The following is a 15,677-nucleotide window of genomic DNA, read 5'->3' on the forward strand; positions in this document are numbered from 1 at the left end:
CCACACATGTATGTGTCTATCCATATGTGTAGCTTTCACTCAGTGAAGTCAATTCCAGGAAGTAAATCCGTATTCTTTATGGATCTGATTCCAAAGTGAAAAGCAATTAAAATAAATCACTAAATTAGCACCTCGCTGGAGAAGGCACCTCATCCAAATGACAGCTGACAGAAAATTTTAAAAATTCTTGAGATGAAGACTTAAATTATGACAAATGATAAAACAAAAGAGCACTGGCCTATGTATTACAAAATTCTACTTTCCACAGTTCCCACAAAACCCACGTTTTCTCTTATATTTCATATATGTTTGATTTCTATACTTCTTGCTTTCTAAGGAAAAAAATAAGAAAAGGACAGGTCCAGTAAAATTTATATATTAAGATGTGACTTGTGAATCTTATCTTTATATAACAAGATGTATACATTACTGGCTTGGTGCCCATAGCACAGTGGTAACAGCACCAGCCACATACACTGAGGCTGGTGGGTTCAAACCTGGCCCAGGCCAGCTAAACAACAATGACAACTGCAACAAAAAATAGCTGGGCGTTGTGGAGGGCGCCTATAGTCCCAGCTACTCAGGAGGCTGAGGCAAAGAATCACTTAAGCCCAGGAATTTGAGGCTGCTGTGAGCTGTGATGTCACAGCCCTCCAATGAGGGCGACATATTGAGACTTTGTCTCAAAAAAAAAAAAAAAGAAAGAAAGAAAGAAAAGATTCCTACATTACAGAAAAGCACAAACAAAAACACAACTTACTTGTTTTCTAAAAGTCTGATGAGTGGCAGAAATTGTTCATTAAGCAAAGTTACTTGGCTAGGATCAATTTCTTCCTGTGAACTATATGAGATATACTCTTCAAAAAGAAGGCTGCAAAAACAAACAGAAATATTAGCACACATGGGTATATTTATTGAGTACCTACTATGTTCTAGGTGCTCTAGAAAACTTATCTCCAGTTGTCACATCTCTGTAAAGTAGAAATCATATTTATTCTACAGATCAATGACAGCAGCAACAAATGCCAACAACTTAGCGAGTCCTTCTGTGCCATAAAAACCAAAGTGGGTTTTTAAATTTTAAAGCCTAGTCTGGTAACCCCAGCACTTTGAGAAGCCAAGAGGGGAAGACCCTTGAGACCAGAAGTTCAAGACCTGCCTATGCAACATGGCCATGTCTCTACAAAAAATCAGAAAAATTAGCCAGCAGTGGTGGTATGTACCTTTAGTACCACCTACTCAGGAGGCTAAGGCAAGAAGATCGCTTGCTTTCAGGAGTTTGAGATAGCAGGGAGCTGTAACGACATCACTGCTCTCTACCCCAAGAAACAGAGCAAAAGTATCTCAAAAAAAAAAAAAAAAAGAAAAAGCCTAGTCTGATTCCAAAGACTCAGCTCTCAATAGTACTTCACCAGTATATTCTCCTTTAATTCATAAAGCAATCCTCTAAGCAAGGGGCACAAATGATGCCCACTACTAGATAATAAACCAGATCCAATCTGACCTCCCTAACTTACTACCCTGCTGGAAGTGGTAGAAGCAGGATTCAAATACACATCTGACTGCAATGCCTATATCCTTTTCACTGCATCAAGTTGCTCTTTAATTTAAGAAAAAAGGAAGAATGAATTATCTTTAAGAAAGAAGTGATCTTTACTCCACCCCTACTCTTAATAATAAGTTTCTAATAGATACTATCAACTGTAATGTTTTGTTGCAGGCATAGTGGTCTATTTATTAACAGAAAACTTCAATTGGCCATAAATTGCATTTAGTTATAACATAAATTTAGCTTAACCATTAACTTTCCAGGAAAGCTAATTTTATCGTTAAGTTAAATTTATCGTTTTTCATCTTTCTTGATTGTCTTATAAGCACTAAAGACAATCGAGAAAAATGATTTTCTTTTATGCTTCCACAATGATTGGATTAAGTACTTATAGTTAATAAAACAATATAGACAACGCAAGATGTACATTTTGGAATACTGGAAAACTTCTAACCAGCCCTGAAAAGTATACTGGGCCACAAAAGCGTAAACCAAAAGCATATCAGAAATAACAGCTTACCTAGCCAACAAATGGTCTAAGTTGTTCTTCAGTGGTATTTTTGTAAGTATAGCTTCTAAGTGTCTCTTATAGATTTGACCATCCATCCCTTCAGTTTCTTCTCCTTAATATGTAACAAATTAAAACTGAGTTGGGGAAATATTTTTTTGTATGCTAACACTATTACATTTACTTACAGCAGAAAATCTAAGAATAATTTTCAAACATATACACTGATATCCAATTTTTTACCTATTTTCAAGTATCTTCTACCTGTTCATTTATATCTTTCAAAGTCTTTTTTTATACATTACCCTCATTTGTCCTTTACCTGAACTGCTCTCTGTTTTTAAAGAATATTATCATGCCTATAACAACAATAAAGTAAAAGTCTACAATTTTTCTTTCTCCAAGTCACATTACAAGTTAGTGGTCAAGCTGGGCCACAGACCTAGATCTCAATAAACTGTCTCTAGAAACAGGCTTTCCTCTCAATACGTATCTCCTTCGTGAACCAAGAGCTATCATTTTCCATTCCAGATTTATTACAAATGTAGCCCCTGCCTTCAAGACTGGGCCCACACTACTTACCACCATCAGACTAGGAACACATTTTCATTTAGGCTAATTACTTTTCTGAAATGCATGTTTAAACCAAGACTTGGTTGTGATAACCTTATTTTCAATCAACTACCATAATTTTAGAGATGTCTTTGTTAGTATTCTCCAACTAGCAAGAGGACCAAGTGTTTCTTCCTTATCTTTATGTGTTTATTGAAAGGTTAAAAACAAATAACAAAAATAATAACTACTTGATTCATTTTTTGGCCTTGTTTTTGTAGCAAGGACTTTTGTGTATGAAATTTTCTTGGTCTTATATTTTCTTTTCTTTTCTTTTTTTTTTTGTAGTTTTTGGACAGGGTCAGGTTTGAACCTGCCACCTCCGGTATATGAGGCCAGCACCCTACTCCTTGAGCCACAGGCGCCGCCCTGGTCTTATATTTTCAATAACTGTAGGGACAAAAACTGTTTTTTGGCAAGTGAATGAGATACTTGCTGTAAATGAATCACTAAAGTTCATTAGATGAGAAGGCAAAGGTTTACTCAATAATGCTTTTTAAAGTAATTCCACAATTTTTTTTCCACACATAGACTACTTACGAATACAGATCTATTGATAAGAAAAATAAAAGTGAAAAATTATTCAATTAACAAGGATCTTTTTTTAAGCAAGCCACTCGCCACCCTAAATGTTTCTCACTTAAGAAAAACAGACAAGTTACACAAAAACAATTAGATAAATGTTAAATATTTTAAAGCTATCAACTAGGATATGGTTCCTATTTTAAGAGGATTAAATCTTAGAATGTAAGTTTCTAGACACAAAATATAAAACCACCTACCAGTAACATGATGAATGATGGAGATAACCAGATGGGGAAGCATGTAACGCAGAAGCGGACTGACGTCGTAAGTTTCCGAAATCCCATAAAGTATGGTAATAAGGTCAGGAACGTTACACAAGTGAGGGAATGGTCTTTGAGGAAGCAAGTATGTAAGACATTGACTTTACAAGTTAGACAAAGAATGATCATAAAATACACATTTATAACATTATCTTACAAAAAAATTACTCAAAATAGAATTTTTTTCGCCTCTAACTAGTATCATTTCTCGATTCAATTGTACATACTTTTTCCCAAGGCTCTCTGGCTTCTGTCTCTGCAGGAGCACTATCAAGCAACCTAATCCATCCTTGATCAAAGAGGGAGTCTTAGTCAATGTTTTGATGATCTGGGATGCCAAAGAATTCACAAAGGTGTCTTCCATTGTCACTTTCACAGAAATCTGACATATTATCATGTATGTTGCAGCTTTATAATCTGGTAAAGATGATTTCAATCCCTAAATATTTTTTAAATACATAAAAAAGATAAACTGCATTATTTCCTGCTACTTAAAATGTTGTTACTCTGACAAATTAGAAATGTCATAAGTTAGAGGTTAATACAATCTAATGCACAAAGTCAACTGCTCTTCAGAAGTGAACAAAGTGCTGACCCCTTCCTCCAAGTGGTCACAGAGAAGATACAAGTCTTTCAGATGACAGAAGGTATGTCAGGAAGTCTCCCAACTTAAGCATCCAACACACATCCTAACAGGAGCCAGAAAGCTCTTCTTCTATGTGCAAACACCTTTCTGTGGAAGGAAGACTTCAATCAGATCAAAAGAGAAGAAAAAGTATCTAATTAAGAATAGTAAGTAGGGACATTGGTGGGAAGTAAAAAGTTGTATACCTCCTTGGAGCATCTGGGAAGGCATCAGGCAACAAGGCACTTGGGAAGAAGAAATATGGAGAAGCAGAAGCCAAAGCAAAAAGAATGGAACAGACTGCCTATGCCCTATGCCTCAAAGAGACTGCCTATTCCATTTTCTTTCCTGTAAGGTAAAACAACTACTAAGAAAATAGATCTGGAATGATGCCCTTTTGTACTTTTTTTTTTTTTTTTTTGAGACAGAGTCTCACTCTGTCACCTTTGGTAGAGTGCCATGGAGACATAACTCACAGCAGCCTCAAACTCTCGGGCTCAAGTTATCCTCTTGCCTCAGCCTCCCGAGTAGATGGGACTACAGGCACCTGCAACAACGGCCAGCTATTTTTAGAACCAGGGTTCTCACTCTTGCTCAGACTGGTCTCAAACTCCTGAGCTCAAGCACTCCAGCCTCGGCCTCCCAGAGTAATGGGATCACAGGTTGGAGCCTCTGTGCCCAGCCCTGTACTTATGTTTTTAGAAGTACTAACTTACATGCAGGAGTTTAGGAATACTGAAAATATAATTTGGTTAAGCGGTAGGTAAACAGGAAGGTTTAGCATTTCTAAAATTACAGGAGTCTGACTCTATAACTGGTATGGGATATACAGTTAATTATAGGCCTCATGTTAAAGGACTAGGCGAAGTAATTCTTGTCAGTTTTCCAGTTCACATTGGTGCCACTCAGGACTCAAGCTGTTTACAGAAAATATGTACTTAGCAAAGTAATATTTTTTCCTTTAAAAATTTTGAATTTAGTTTAAAATATAAAATATGTATAGCTTCTCAAAAAGGACAGAGAATGACAATATTCCTATAGTTTTTGCATTCATGCAGTAGAGGCAAAGGTTCCGGACACCAGAAAAAAACCTTCAGTAAAGACACCCAAATTTAGAGCTTTAAGACATGACATAACTTGAAAAAGTAGTAGGGTAGGGCAAGAGAAAGCAGAAAATATTACAAGTGCATAATTTCATTTTGTACAACTCTCATGTGATTTTGCCATTGTCATTAAGATGCATTAATTTTATTTATGAGGTGTATAATTTTAAATACCTAAATGCCGTATGAAGTGACTTGTTTTAAAGGAATAAAGTGAAAACATTAAAAGAAAAAAAGAAAGAAAAGAAAACAGATCTGGGAGACAGAGGCAGGGCCAGAGAGCTAATATTTACTCTTTTCTTTTTGAGATAGAGTCCCATTTTGTCACCCTGGATAGAGTCCCATGCCGTCACAGCTCACAGCAACCTCAAACTCTTGGGCTCAAGCGATTCTCTTGCCTCAGCCTCCCAAGTAGCTGGGATTACAGAATAAATTGTCCATTTGAAAACACTTATGTCTAAATGAAATTTTCATAAGAAAATTCCTTTAAGTACAAAATAATCTACTTTACACATCAGCAGGGCCAACCTTTTGAATATATGGAAAGAGTTTGGCGACGATATTGTCTGATAGGTCCTCAGCAGCCACTAGCGCAGACACGATGGTAGAAGCATAGAAGGCCAAGAGCACCCTCAACTGAGCTGACCTCCTCGGGTCCTCAGCAAAAACCTGGCACGAGGAACACACACAAAACACACTGAAGAATAAAAGCCCAATAAGATAAAAGTACAAAAATATTTACAGCTCCCCTGAACTACTTCAGGCTTTGACATTTTAATTCTTACCATATCCACTCAATAAATACATGCTATAATGAGAATGAATTGCCCAATACTATTGTCTCTTTCTTTCAACAGTCACTGTAACTAGAATTTGATAAGGAATAAACTATTTTTTATTGAAAAAATACCTTTGAAGATAAAAGACATTCTTAAAAAAAAAAGAAAAAAGGACTGATTCTTTAAATGCTCAGGCCTCAATATAACAAAAGGAATTTCTTCAAAGTACCTTTTTTTTTTTGAGACAGAGTCTCACTATGTTGCCCTGGGTAGAGTGTCCTGGTGTCACAGCTCACAGCAACCTCAAACTCTTGGGCTTAAGCGATTCTCTTGCTCAGCCTCCCAAGTAGCTGGGACTACAGGCACCCACCACCATGCCTGGCTATTTTTTTGTTGTTGTTGCAGTTGTCGTTGTTTAGCTGGCCTGAGCTGGGTTTGAACCCGCCAGCCTCAGTGCATGTGGCTGGCACCATAACCATTATGCTACAGGGGACCGAGCCCAAAGTACCATTTTTATTAGGGAAGGCTTTAGTAGGTTTTCTCCAATCAGAGTGAGCAATTTTTTTATGGAGTTATACATTCATGAAACGATGCTCCATATACTACTCACCTTCACAGATTTTGTCACCAGACTACAAATGAAATCCATAAATCCAAGATCTTTGTAGCAGTGGGTAATCAAAGTCCCTTTAGCTAAAGGCACTCCAGATTGCTGGTATTGGCAAAAAGAACAAACTGTTAAGGTTATTATTATCAATTGATCATTACAAAATACCTGCCCCAGTAATGTCCTTATACTGCTGCAGCTCACAAATACAAAATGTAATTTCTCTTTACAACAGGTGGTGGTAATGAGATTAACACATGTAATTGTGCAAACTTTAAAAATTCAAAGAGTAGTAATGAGGTTAAAAATATTAAGTGAAAAAATGATTATCATTTGTTACATTTTGATACCTATTTATCTAAATCTGGATTCTCTAGATTAGCAACTCTCCTGGTTAGATTTGGTTTGGGGGCCATTGGGATATGCTTTTGACATTGCTTCACAATACCATCAATAACAGAAATAGACCAGGAATCTAGCCAACTGCTATTCCTACCACCTAGCACTGTATGTACATGGAATGTACAAGCTACTCAATAAATATTGGCTAAATCAATGAAAGGAGAATTTAAAGTGAACTTTCATAATTGAGTAGTGTTTGTATACTTAGAATAACAGTGCCTAGGGAGCAACTGGGGATAGATCAGAGGAAAAATGATTGTGGTGCTATGAGCAGGGTGAATGCTGAGAAAAACAGCTAGATAAGAAGCATTAACATAGGTCATTTTTCTTGTTGATTCTTTAAGAGCTTTATATCCAGATTCTTAAATTATCCTAATTAAAAAGTCTCCATTGGCAGTTTGTGTGTACCTCAGCCAGGAAGGACGTGTTGAGGTTGGCATACCCATCAAGGACAGTAACTACCATGGCTTCCAGTGCTTTGGCCAAACCTCAGATGCGTGGCCTCTTGGCCAGGCCCCTGCGGATTCATATTGTTGGAGCATTTGCTGTATCCCTGGGGGTTGCAGCTTTCTATAAGTTTGCTGTGGCTGAACCAAGAAAGAAGGCATATATAGATTTCTGCAGAAATTCTGATTCTATGAAAGATTTTGAGGAGACGAGGAATGCTGGTGTCTTTCAGAGCGTAAAGTTATTTTGGAATATAAAGAATTTATTTGGGCTGATTTACATAGACGTTTGTCACTGACCCGTTTTCCTGAGATATGAATGAGTGATAAAATAAATTTTTAAAAAGTCTCCATTACTTCCTTCTTACTAATTCTGTCCACTAACCTCTCTGTTGTCACCCATCAGATCTACACAGCCCCATAGTCTGTTAGACTTTTCTCTCCATCTGTCCCCCTCCTAACTTAGACCACCAACATGTAGTAAACTTCCAGCTAACAACATACACCTACTGTATGTTGCAAACAAAGAACTAATCATAAGTTATTAGGTTTTACTACAGTAGCATGCTTTTTGATCTTACCTAGGCCCTGCCTGGTAGGCAAACATCTTTTTATTCATCCATAAACTAATTCCTAGCATTTTCTTCACAACTTTATTAATTTCCTGATGCCCCTTCAAGTTATCCACATCCTTTTACTTTTATTTCTGTCTTTCTTCATTTCCAACTTTTTTAAGCTCTTTAGTTCCAAAATCTAAAATGCCAATAGCCTGGTATAGTAGAAGGATACAGGCTCTGGAATCAGATGGAGATTCAAACTGCTACTCTGCCACTTATAGTTATATGAGTAACTTAATTTTCTGAGCCTGTCCTTATTTATAAAAAGGAGTTTTCTGAGAATCTAAGATAATATATAAATTGCCCAGACTGATGTCAGATACTAAATAAAAGCTAGATATTATTAATAACTGTTTTAACTAAAGTTAGGAAATAAAAGTAATACAGATAATATCTGGACTAATCCCAGGAGCACTGACTTTACTTTTTTCCAAACCACATCCCTTCATCAAAATTTGTAATGATTAGGATGGCGCCTGTGGCTCAAGGAGTAGGGCGCCGGTCTCATGAGCCGGAAGTGGCGGGTTCAAACCCAGCCCTGGCCAAAAACCACAAAAAACAAAAATTTGTAATGATTATACAGACGTGTCATTTAGCAATCATACCTTAACTGGCAACAACCAGAACCATTTGTGCTTTGAATTATTAATTTTTAGAAGCTGTATAACCCGCACAAATATTCTTGTCTCATGGTACGGCAGAACACAAGCGATGAGGCTATCTTGATTATAAAGATGGATATGGAACCTGAGGAAAAAGCAAACGATTCAAATTAACACAAAAATTAATAAACACCCATTTCTTCATATGTCTAACTTATTTATCAATAAGCTAAAACTATACAGCATGAGTATCAATAAAAGCAACCACATAATTATAAACAAGTACAAAGCACTTACACTGTAAGTCCTCTGCTTTTCATTCAAGTGTGCCTGAAATGGTCCTGCCAATTCTCATACGTTAATACACTACCTCTGAACATTTAAATCAAAATATATATTCTATTTTCTTCTTCTCTATTTTTTTAAAGTAACCGGTCAACTAGCCAGCAAAGCTCGGCTTTTCTACATACTTCCACAGCCTTCCTCACTATCATACTTTTAAAATCAAAAGAATAATTCATATTCATTTCTTTGGATAAAAAATTTATCAAATTACAACCATATATAATTTGCCCATGAATATCACAAAACTTTTTATCAGTTCCTCTACTTTCACAGTAAGATAGATTAATTCTGTCAGATATACTAAATCCTTCCCAGTTTTCAACACCCAGCTCAAATGCCTCCTTCTTCAAGATGCTTTTTCTAATTCTCTAAGCCTCTAAACTCTTACCTTTTTACACGTATTTTTTTTATAGTACCATATTATTCTGCCTTTTATTAGTTTCATGCACAGCTTTACTTCCTCAACTACTCCAGGCAGACCCACATGTCCGAAACTTTACCTAAATCCTTATTATGGTATTTATTTCAAGATGGTAACCAAATAAACAAATGAAAAAAAAGACAATAACCAAGAGCAACCTACTTAACCATATTTCAAACTTAATGTCTGCTGAATAAGCTGCCTGAAGAAACAAATCAAAAATCAATTGCAAAAAGCACTCCTTATGCTAATGATCAGTTTGGAAAAAATTAAACGCTAGAAAACAGAGAACTTTATAGATTTTTGAACATTCTTTTTGTCTGATGAATCTAATGCTCTGATAATAACCTCCAAGCACATGGTTATTTGATATATTCTCTTTCTCTTAACAACGTAAGTCACCATGTTAAAAACTGCTGAGAAAAAGAACGAGGCAGAAGACAAAACAAGAAAACACAGCAACATCCAGAAAATAGAATACCCAGGTTAAAATTATGTTTTCTCAATGACTCATTAGCTTCCTGAAAGAAAATCACTTCATCCCACGTCACCAGTTAATGAAACTGAAATCTATACATGAGAATAAACAAAAACGTATAAGCTATGACATGAACCAAAAAGTGAGAAAACAAACAGTAAATTTACTAAGATGATCCCCCAAGAAGGTAAAAGATCAGACTTGGGGCTCCGCTCCTGTAGCTCAGCAGCTAGGGCGCCAGCCACGTACACCGGAGCTGGCACGTTGGAAACAACAACTATAACCAAAAAATAGCCGGGTGTTGTGGTGGGTGCCTGTAGTCCCTGTTACTTGGGGGGCTGAGGCAGGAGGATCGCTTAAGCCCAAGAGTTTGAGGTTGCTGTGAGCTGTGACACCACAGCACTCTACCCAGGGCAATGGCTTGAGAGTCTGTCTCAAAAAAAAGAACGATCAGACTTGGAAACAAACTCAGCTGTATCCCACTTATCATTCTGCCACTTATCAGTTATGTGACTCAGGCAACTTAACCCCAACTAACCCCCACTAAGCCTCAGTTTTCTCAACTGTAAAATGGGGATAATATAAGTATCTCCCCATAAGGCTGTGAGGGTTAAGCAAAATAATTCAGTAAAGTGCTTACCACAGGGCCTGGTATATAAATGCTCAAAACACATTAGCTATTACTGTTTTTCTTAAGTAATGGTATTTTAGAAACTATTGTTATCCTCTTCCCAAACCTTGTTATTTTAGCAAGAAAGTTTAATACTCTTTGACCCAAGTGTACAGGAACAATCTGTAATGGTAAAGTGACAAGATCTCCTCAGAACCAAGAAAGTTAGACCATTTATGCAAGAATATCAGTAGTTTTACTTTTTACTACCAACAAAAATGAGCTTAAAAGTAGAAGAGCACGCCTATTTCATGCAATAACACATTGTATTTATCTCTCAGTATACCTAATTTTTCAGCTTTAAATTTTAAATGTTCTTAACTATTTAATTTTTCTGTAATTCCATTAGCTACCTACGAATCAACCACTCCAGACACTTCTGTGCTGGCTTAAGCAGGAAGTAAGGCGACAAGTGAATAAGAAATAATGAAATGTTTTCATCCAACTGCTTGTTCACTGCTTTGGTCTGAACACTGCGCTCCAACGTTTTTGCTAGCTGGCTGAACAATGGTGCTTCAAACTGCTCGAAGGAAGGATCAATTCCAAGTAGCTCTTCCAGGCCAGTGCATCCTAAAAACAAAGGCAGCTCATTTAACAATTCTTTGCAAGCAAACTCATCCCATCCCTCTTTTACAGTTTTACTTATCCCTAAAAGTGTGTAAATTCTTTTTTATTGAGACAGAGTTTTATTATGTTGCCCTCGGTAGAGTGCCTTGGCATCATAGCTCACAGCAATCTCAAACTCTTGGGCTTAAGCGATTCTCTTGCCTTAGCCTTCCAAGTAGCTGGGAGTATGGGCGCCCACCACAATGCCCGGCTATTTTTTTGTTGTTGTTGCAGTTGTCATTGTTGTTTAGCAGGCCCAAGCTGGGCTTGAATCCACCACCCTCGGTGTATGTGGCTGGCGCCCTACCCACTGATCTACAGGCAACACTGTAGATTCACTCCGTGAATTCTTTAGCATGTACAATGCATAATATAGTCTCAAACACAGAGTTCTAGTTTCAACATGCATATCTACTAGAAAAACAGAAAGTACTTTATGGCAGGATCCATTTTCTTGTCATTTTTTTGATATGCCCTACATTAAGTCAGTCAGTCCTCTGGGAAGACTCTTCTTCCTATTGTCTCCATCCCCTTTTAGTTCTTTTCTTTTTACATACATATTAGTTGATTTCTCTAACCTTGTTTCTTCATCTGTGAACTCCAGCTACCAACAACCGAATATACATTTCAAGCACCAAGTACATGGTTATTTCATATATTCTCTTTCCCTTAACATAAGTCACCATGTTAGAAACTGCTGAGAAAGAGAACGAGGCAGAAAAGAAAACAAGAAAACACAGCAACATCCAAAAAACAAACGCTCCAATGAGCTTTTCTAAGTTAAAGGGTGGCTCACCGATGGCAAAGGCGGTGTCCCTGTCGATGGTGGCCGCTTCCTTGGGGTCAAACAACAAAGAGGCAACTTCATCTCTAGATAAGAGACTGGGATCACTCTGAGGGAGGGCGAGTCGCTGGAGCTGCTGGGCTAAAGACGTCATTTTTCACGCCGGCGGAGTTCTAATGACACAGACCAATAGATAGAATCACTATGAGAAGTCTCTACGAAACCTTAAGTGGCTTAACAGCAAGTAGCAAATGCCTCACACACGATCGCGGACACATAACGCGGCTGTCCCGGGGCTCGCTGACCCCGGAGACGCAAACACCAAGGCAACAGCATTAACAACTGATTACAGTGCGGGGCCGCACCAAGACTTTGACTCCCACTCCGAAGACATCCAGAAAACTTGCGGATGCCTTACCCACCGTCGACATACCGCGCCGACCCGCAGCAACACCCAGCGGCTGTTTCCCTCCTCACCTGCCGTTCGGAATTCCAGTATGATTCTGAAGCCAGGGACTCTTCACAGCCGTCCCCACATGGTACCAGAGCGCCCGGCTCTTGCCCGGAAACCTAAAGCACTCGTTAGAGGAACTTCCGGCTTCAGGCGCTACGGGAAGAGAAGAGGTACAAGCTTGCCGGAAACGCGATGCTCTCGCCCCGCCCTCAGGTGAAGCCCCGCCCCCAGCCCTAACAGACTGGAGCTCAAGCTCCGGGTCTCTGGTCCAGCTGTAGGTGTTCTGGATGGTGTCGGAAGGTTTCGGTCTCGAGATGGGCCTTTTGCGAGCTTTAAGGGCTCTGTAGCCAGAATCGCTCATTCAGTACATGCTTATCCAGCTTTTTCTATCACCAGCATCGCTGAGTGGTTAAAACTTCGTGTCGTGAAGTCAGGCAGCCTGAGTTGAAATCCCAGCGCTAGCGCCTGCGGGCTGGGTGAGCCCCGCGGAATTCACCTGCGTGTGTCACTTTCTCTACACAGAGGCGACCGCACGAAAATTTAATGACACGAGCCGCTGGTCCTAGCGCGTAGGGATCTGTAAATGCCGGACATCACTGCCCCAGACCTCGGGGGCGATTTTGTCCTTCCTCTTTGTTTGCATTCTTGGAAAGCACCTAGTGTATATGTATTTTTCTTTTAAACTGTACCTTGTTGAGGTCTAATTTACAAACGATAAATGCACCCATTTCATTGGAACGGTTCGATGAGTTTTAGCAAATACATATGTAGGGGTAACCGTCTCGCCAGTCAAAATCGTAGGAAGTTTCCGTTGCCGCCTAAAAGTTCCCTCTTGCCTCCTTGCGAGGATTCCTACCCCCGCGCCTGGCCCTAGGTACCACTGGTCTTGGCGTCACTGTAGTGTTGATGGAGTGTCCTATGTATCGATAATACTCAGTCTTTTTCTAAAGCTGTGTGGTTTGTGCTAGAAATAGGGTGAACTGACCTCTTAGAATCTGCACGGTATTAAAGGAGTGAAATCCGATGCTTTCCCTTTTCTGGGTGCAGTGACTTCTCTCAATGAATGCGGGAGGTCGGTGCTTCCCTACCCCTCTTTCCCGGAGAATGTTGGAAACTCACCTACAAATTTGAAGGCTCACATTTTCTGCACTTCTTGCAGATTCTCTGCCTTTTATGAACAGAATCTTTTGTTGGTTTGCTTTGATATTTAAAACAACCAAAAAATTTCTTCAGTTGTTTCTATAGATAGCTAATAATCTTCTTTTTCATGTGGTGTTGACTGCCTTGCAGAGAACAACATGAAAATTCTGGTGGTAGCTCTTTCTTCCTTAGAAACAGATCTCTCAAAGAATTTTTTTTCTTGCAGTGGTTCTCAACCTGTGGGTCGCGACCTCTTCCATTTGTAACAACGCGGCAATTAGGAAGGTTGAGAACCACTGTAAGGTGTAATAGGAATTTTATCTTTACAAAAATAATCAGCTTTCAGTATCTACAAAGAAATAAAAACCAGGCCTATTTTATCCACGAGACAAAAATGTGATGAATCCTTTTATCAAATATACCAAAAACATATTTGCTTTTTTGCTTTAAAAAATCCTTTATATATTTTTAAAAGCTTTATGAAAGTGAAACTTAAAAAGGTGCTACAGAAACTTGGTTCAATTCTATGTCAGCTCCACTGCTATATAGTGAGTGGCAGGCTGAGTTTTTACTTTGACATTAGGCTAAGAAAGTAAAAAGGAAAACAAGTCAAGTTCATAAATACTACTTAAATAAATACATGTATACATATATGTATTTTAAAAAGCTTTGATCTTGAATGATACGTTTTTCTTCATTTTAAAATCATTCTTTGGATTTGTTCCTGATTGTTTTCTATCACTTCCTTGGATTTTGTGATTATATGCCTGTCTCACAGATAAAGTTAATTGAGGACCAGAGCAAACATAACTTTCTCAGTTATTGAGAAATTGAATTAAAAGTAACAGTTATAGGTCACATGTAACTATAATTTCTCCTATCTGATAATCCTTTATATGACATTTGCTATTTTACATTCCTAAATCCATAAATTTAGCTATAACTGATGCATATTTCTTAATGCAAGGAAAAACATTGTTTTCAGAGATGACGTTTTCCCCTGCATTCTTTCATTCTGATTGGGGTGAATTCGTTGGTAGAGTGCTGAATTCTACTCCTCATTCCATCGCTGTTCCATTAAGGACTCTACCTTAAAAAAATGCAAATTTGTAAGCGTGATTTGAATGAATGCATTATTATAAAAGCCTATTCTCCCTTTCCCACCCCACCCTTTTAAATCCAGAATACAGATATTTCCATTCATTCCAAGTGTACTTTATGCCAGGCCAGAGATAGGATGGTGAGCAACAGCCTGAGGTCTTTTTCTCTTGTGGAACTTGCTGTTAACCAAGATATTCTATAACCTACAGCATTGACAAGTAATCATTCATAATGACAAAATAAAAATTTTTCTATGTGAGCCAGGCATGGTGGCTCACACTTGTAATCCTAGCACTCTGGGAGGCCCAGGCAGGTGGATTGCTTGAGTTCAGGAGTGTGAGACTAGCCTGAGCAAGAGGGAGACCCCATCTCTACTAAAAATAGAAAAACTAGCTGTTGTGCAGTTGCAGGCGCCTACAGTCTCCGCTACTTGGAGGGATGAGGCAGGAGGATCACTTGACCCCAAGAGTCTGCAGTTGCTGTGAGCTTTGATGATGCCAGTCACTCTACCCCAGGCAACACAGTAAGACTCTGTCTCAAAGAAAAAAAAAAAAATTGAAGTTTCTATAATGGCTAAAAATCAGCAATATCTAAAAGATGACTTTTTTTTTTTTTGTAGAGACAGAGTCTCACTTTATGTCCCTCGGTAGAGTGCCGTGGCCTCACACAGCTCACAGCAACCTCTAACTCCTGGGCTTAAGCGATTCTCTTGCCTCAGCCTCCCGAGTAGCTGGGACTACAGGCGCCCGCCACAACGCCCGGCTACTTTTTGGTTGCAGTTTGGCCGGGGCCGGGTTTGAACCCACCACCCTCGGTATATGGGGCCGGCGCCTTACCGACTGAGCCACAGGCGCCGCCCTCTAAAAGATGACTTTATTTAATTATTATTGTCCCTGTTTGGATGTCCTGTTTATTGGCTGATAATTTGGGATAAATAATAAAGATACCTATAGTCAATTTTGCTCTCATTTCAACAAAATCTC

General features: G+C 38.6%; 1 protein-coding gene across 2 annotated transcripts in view; it reads right to left on the reverse strand.

The window, feature by feature from the left end:
- The window catches only part of HEATR1 (HEAT repeat containing 1), a 56,994-nt gene extending 44,426 nt beyond the window's left edge, over positions 1-12,568 (reverse strand). Inside the window, exons 1-10 of one of the 2 annotated variants that reach the window (XM_053604306.1) lie at positions 12,477-12,568; positions 12,012-12,172; positions 10,963-11,179; positions 8,699-8,840; positions 6,632-6,733; positions 5,771-5,911; positions 3,742-3,953; positions 3,452-3,585; positions 2,070-2,172; positions 761-871 (exon numbers count right to left, since the gene is read on the reverse strand). In XM_053604306.1, the coding sequence (XP_053460281.1) occupies positions 761-871; positions 2,070-2,172; positions 3,452-3,585; positions 3,742-3,953; positions 5,771-5,911; positions 6,632-6,733; positions 8,699-8,840; positions 10,963-11,179; positions 12,012-12,153 (1,304 nt within the window). In that variant the 5' untranslated portion in view covers positions 12,154-12,172; positions 12,477-12,568. The remainder of the gene's footprint in view (positions 1-760; positions 872-2,069; positions 2,173-3,451; positions 3,586-3,741; positions 3,954-5,770; positions 5,912-6,631; positions 6,734-8,698; positions 8,841-10,962; positions 11,180-12,011; positions 12,173-12,476) is intronic. The other variant, XM_053604307.1, reaches the window with a different exon arrangement.
- Between the last annotated feature and the right edge of the window lie 3,109 nt (positions 12,569-15,677).

The sequence above is a fragment of the Nycticebus coucang genome, chromosome 10 (assembly GCF_027406575.1).
Source record: "Nycticebus coucang isolate mNycCou1 chromosome 10, mNycCou1.pri, whole genome shotgun sequence".
NCBI classification, from domain to species: Eukaryota; Metazoa; Chordata; class Mammalia; order Primates; family Lorisidae; genus Nycticebus; species Nycticebus coucang.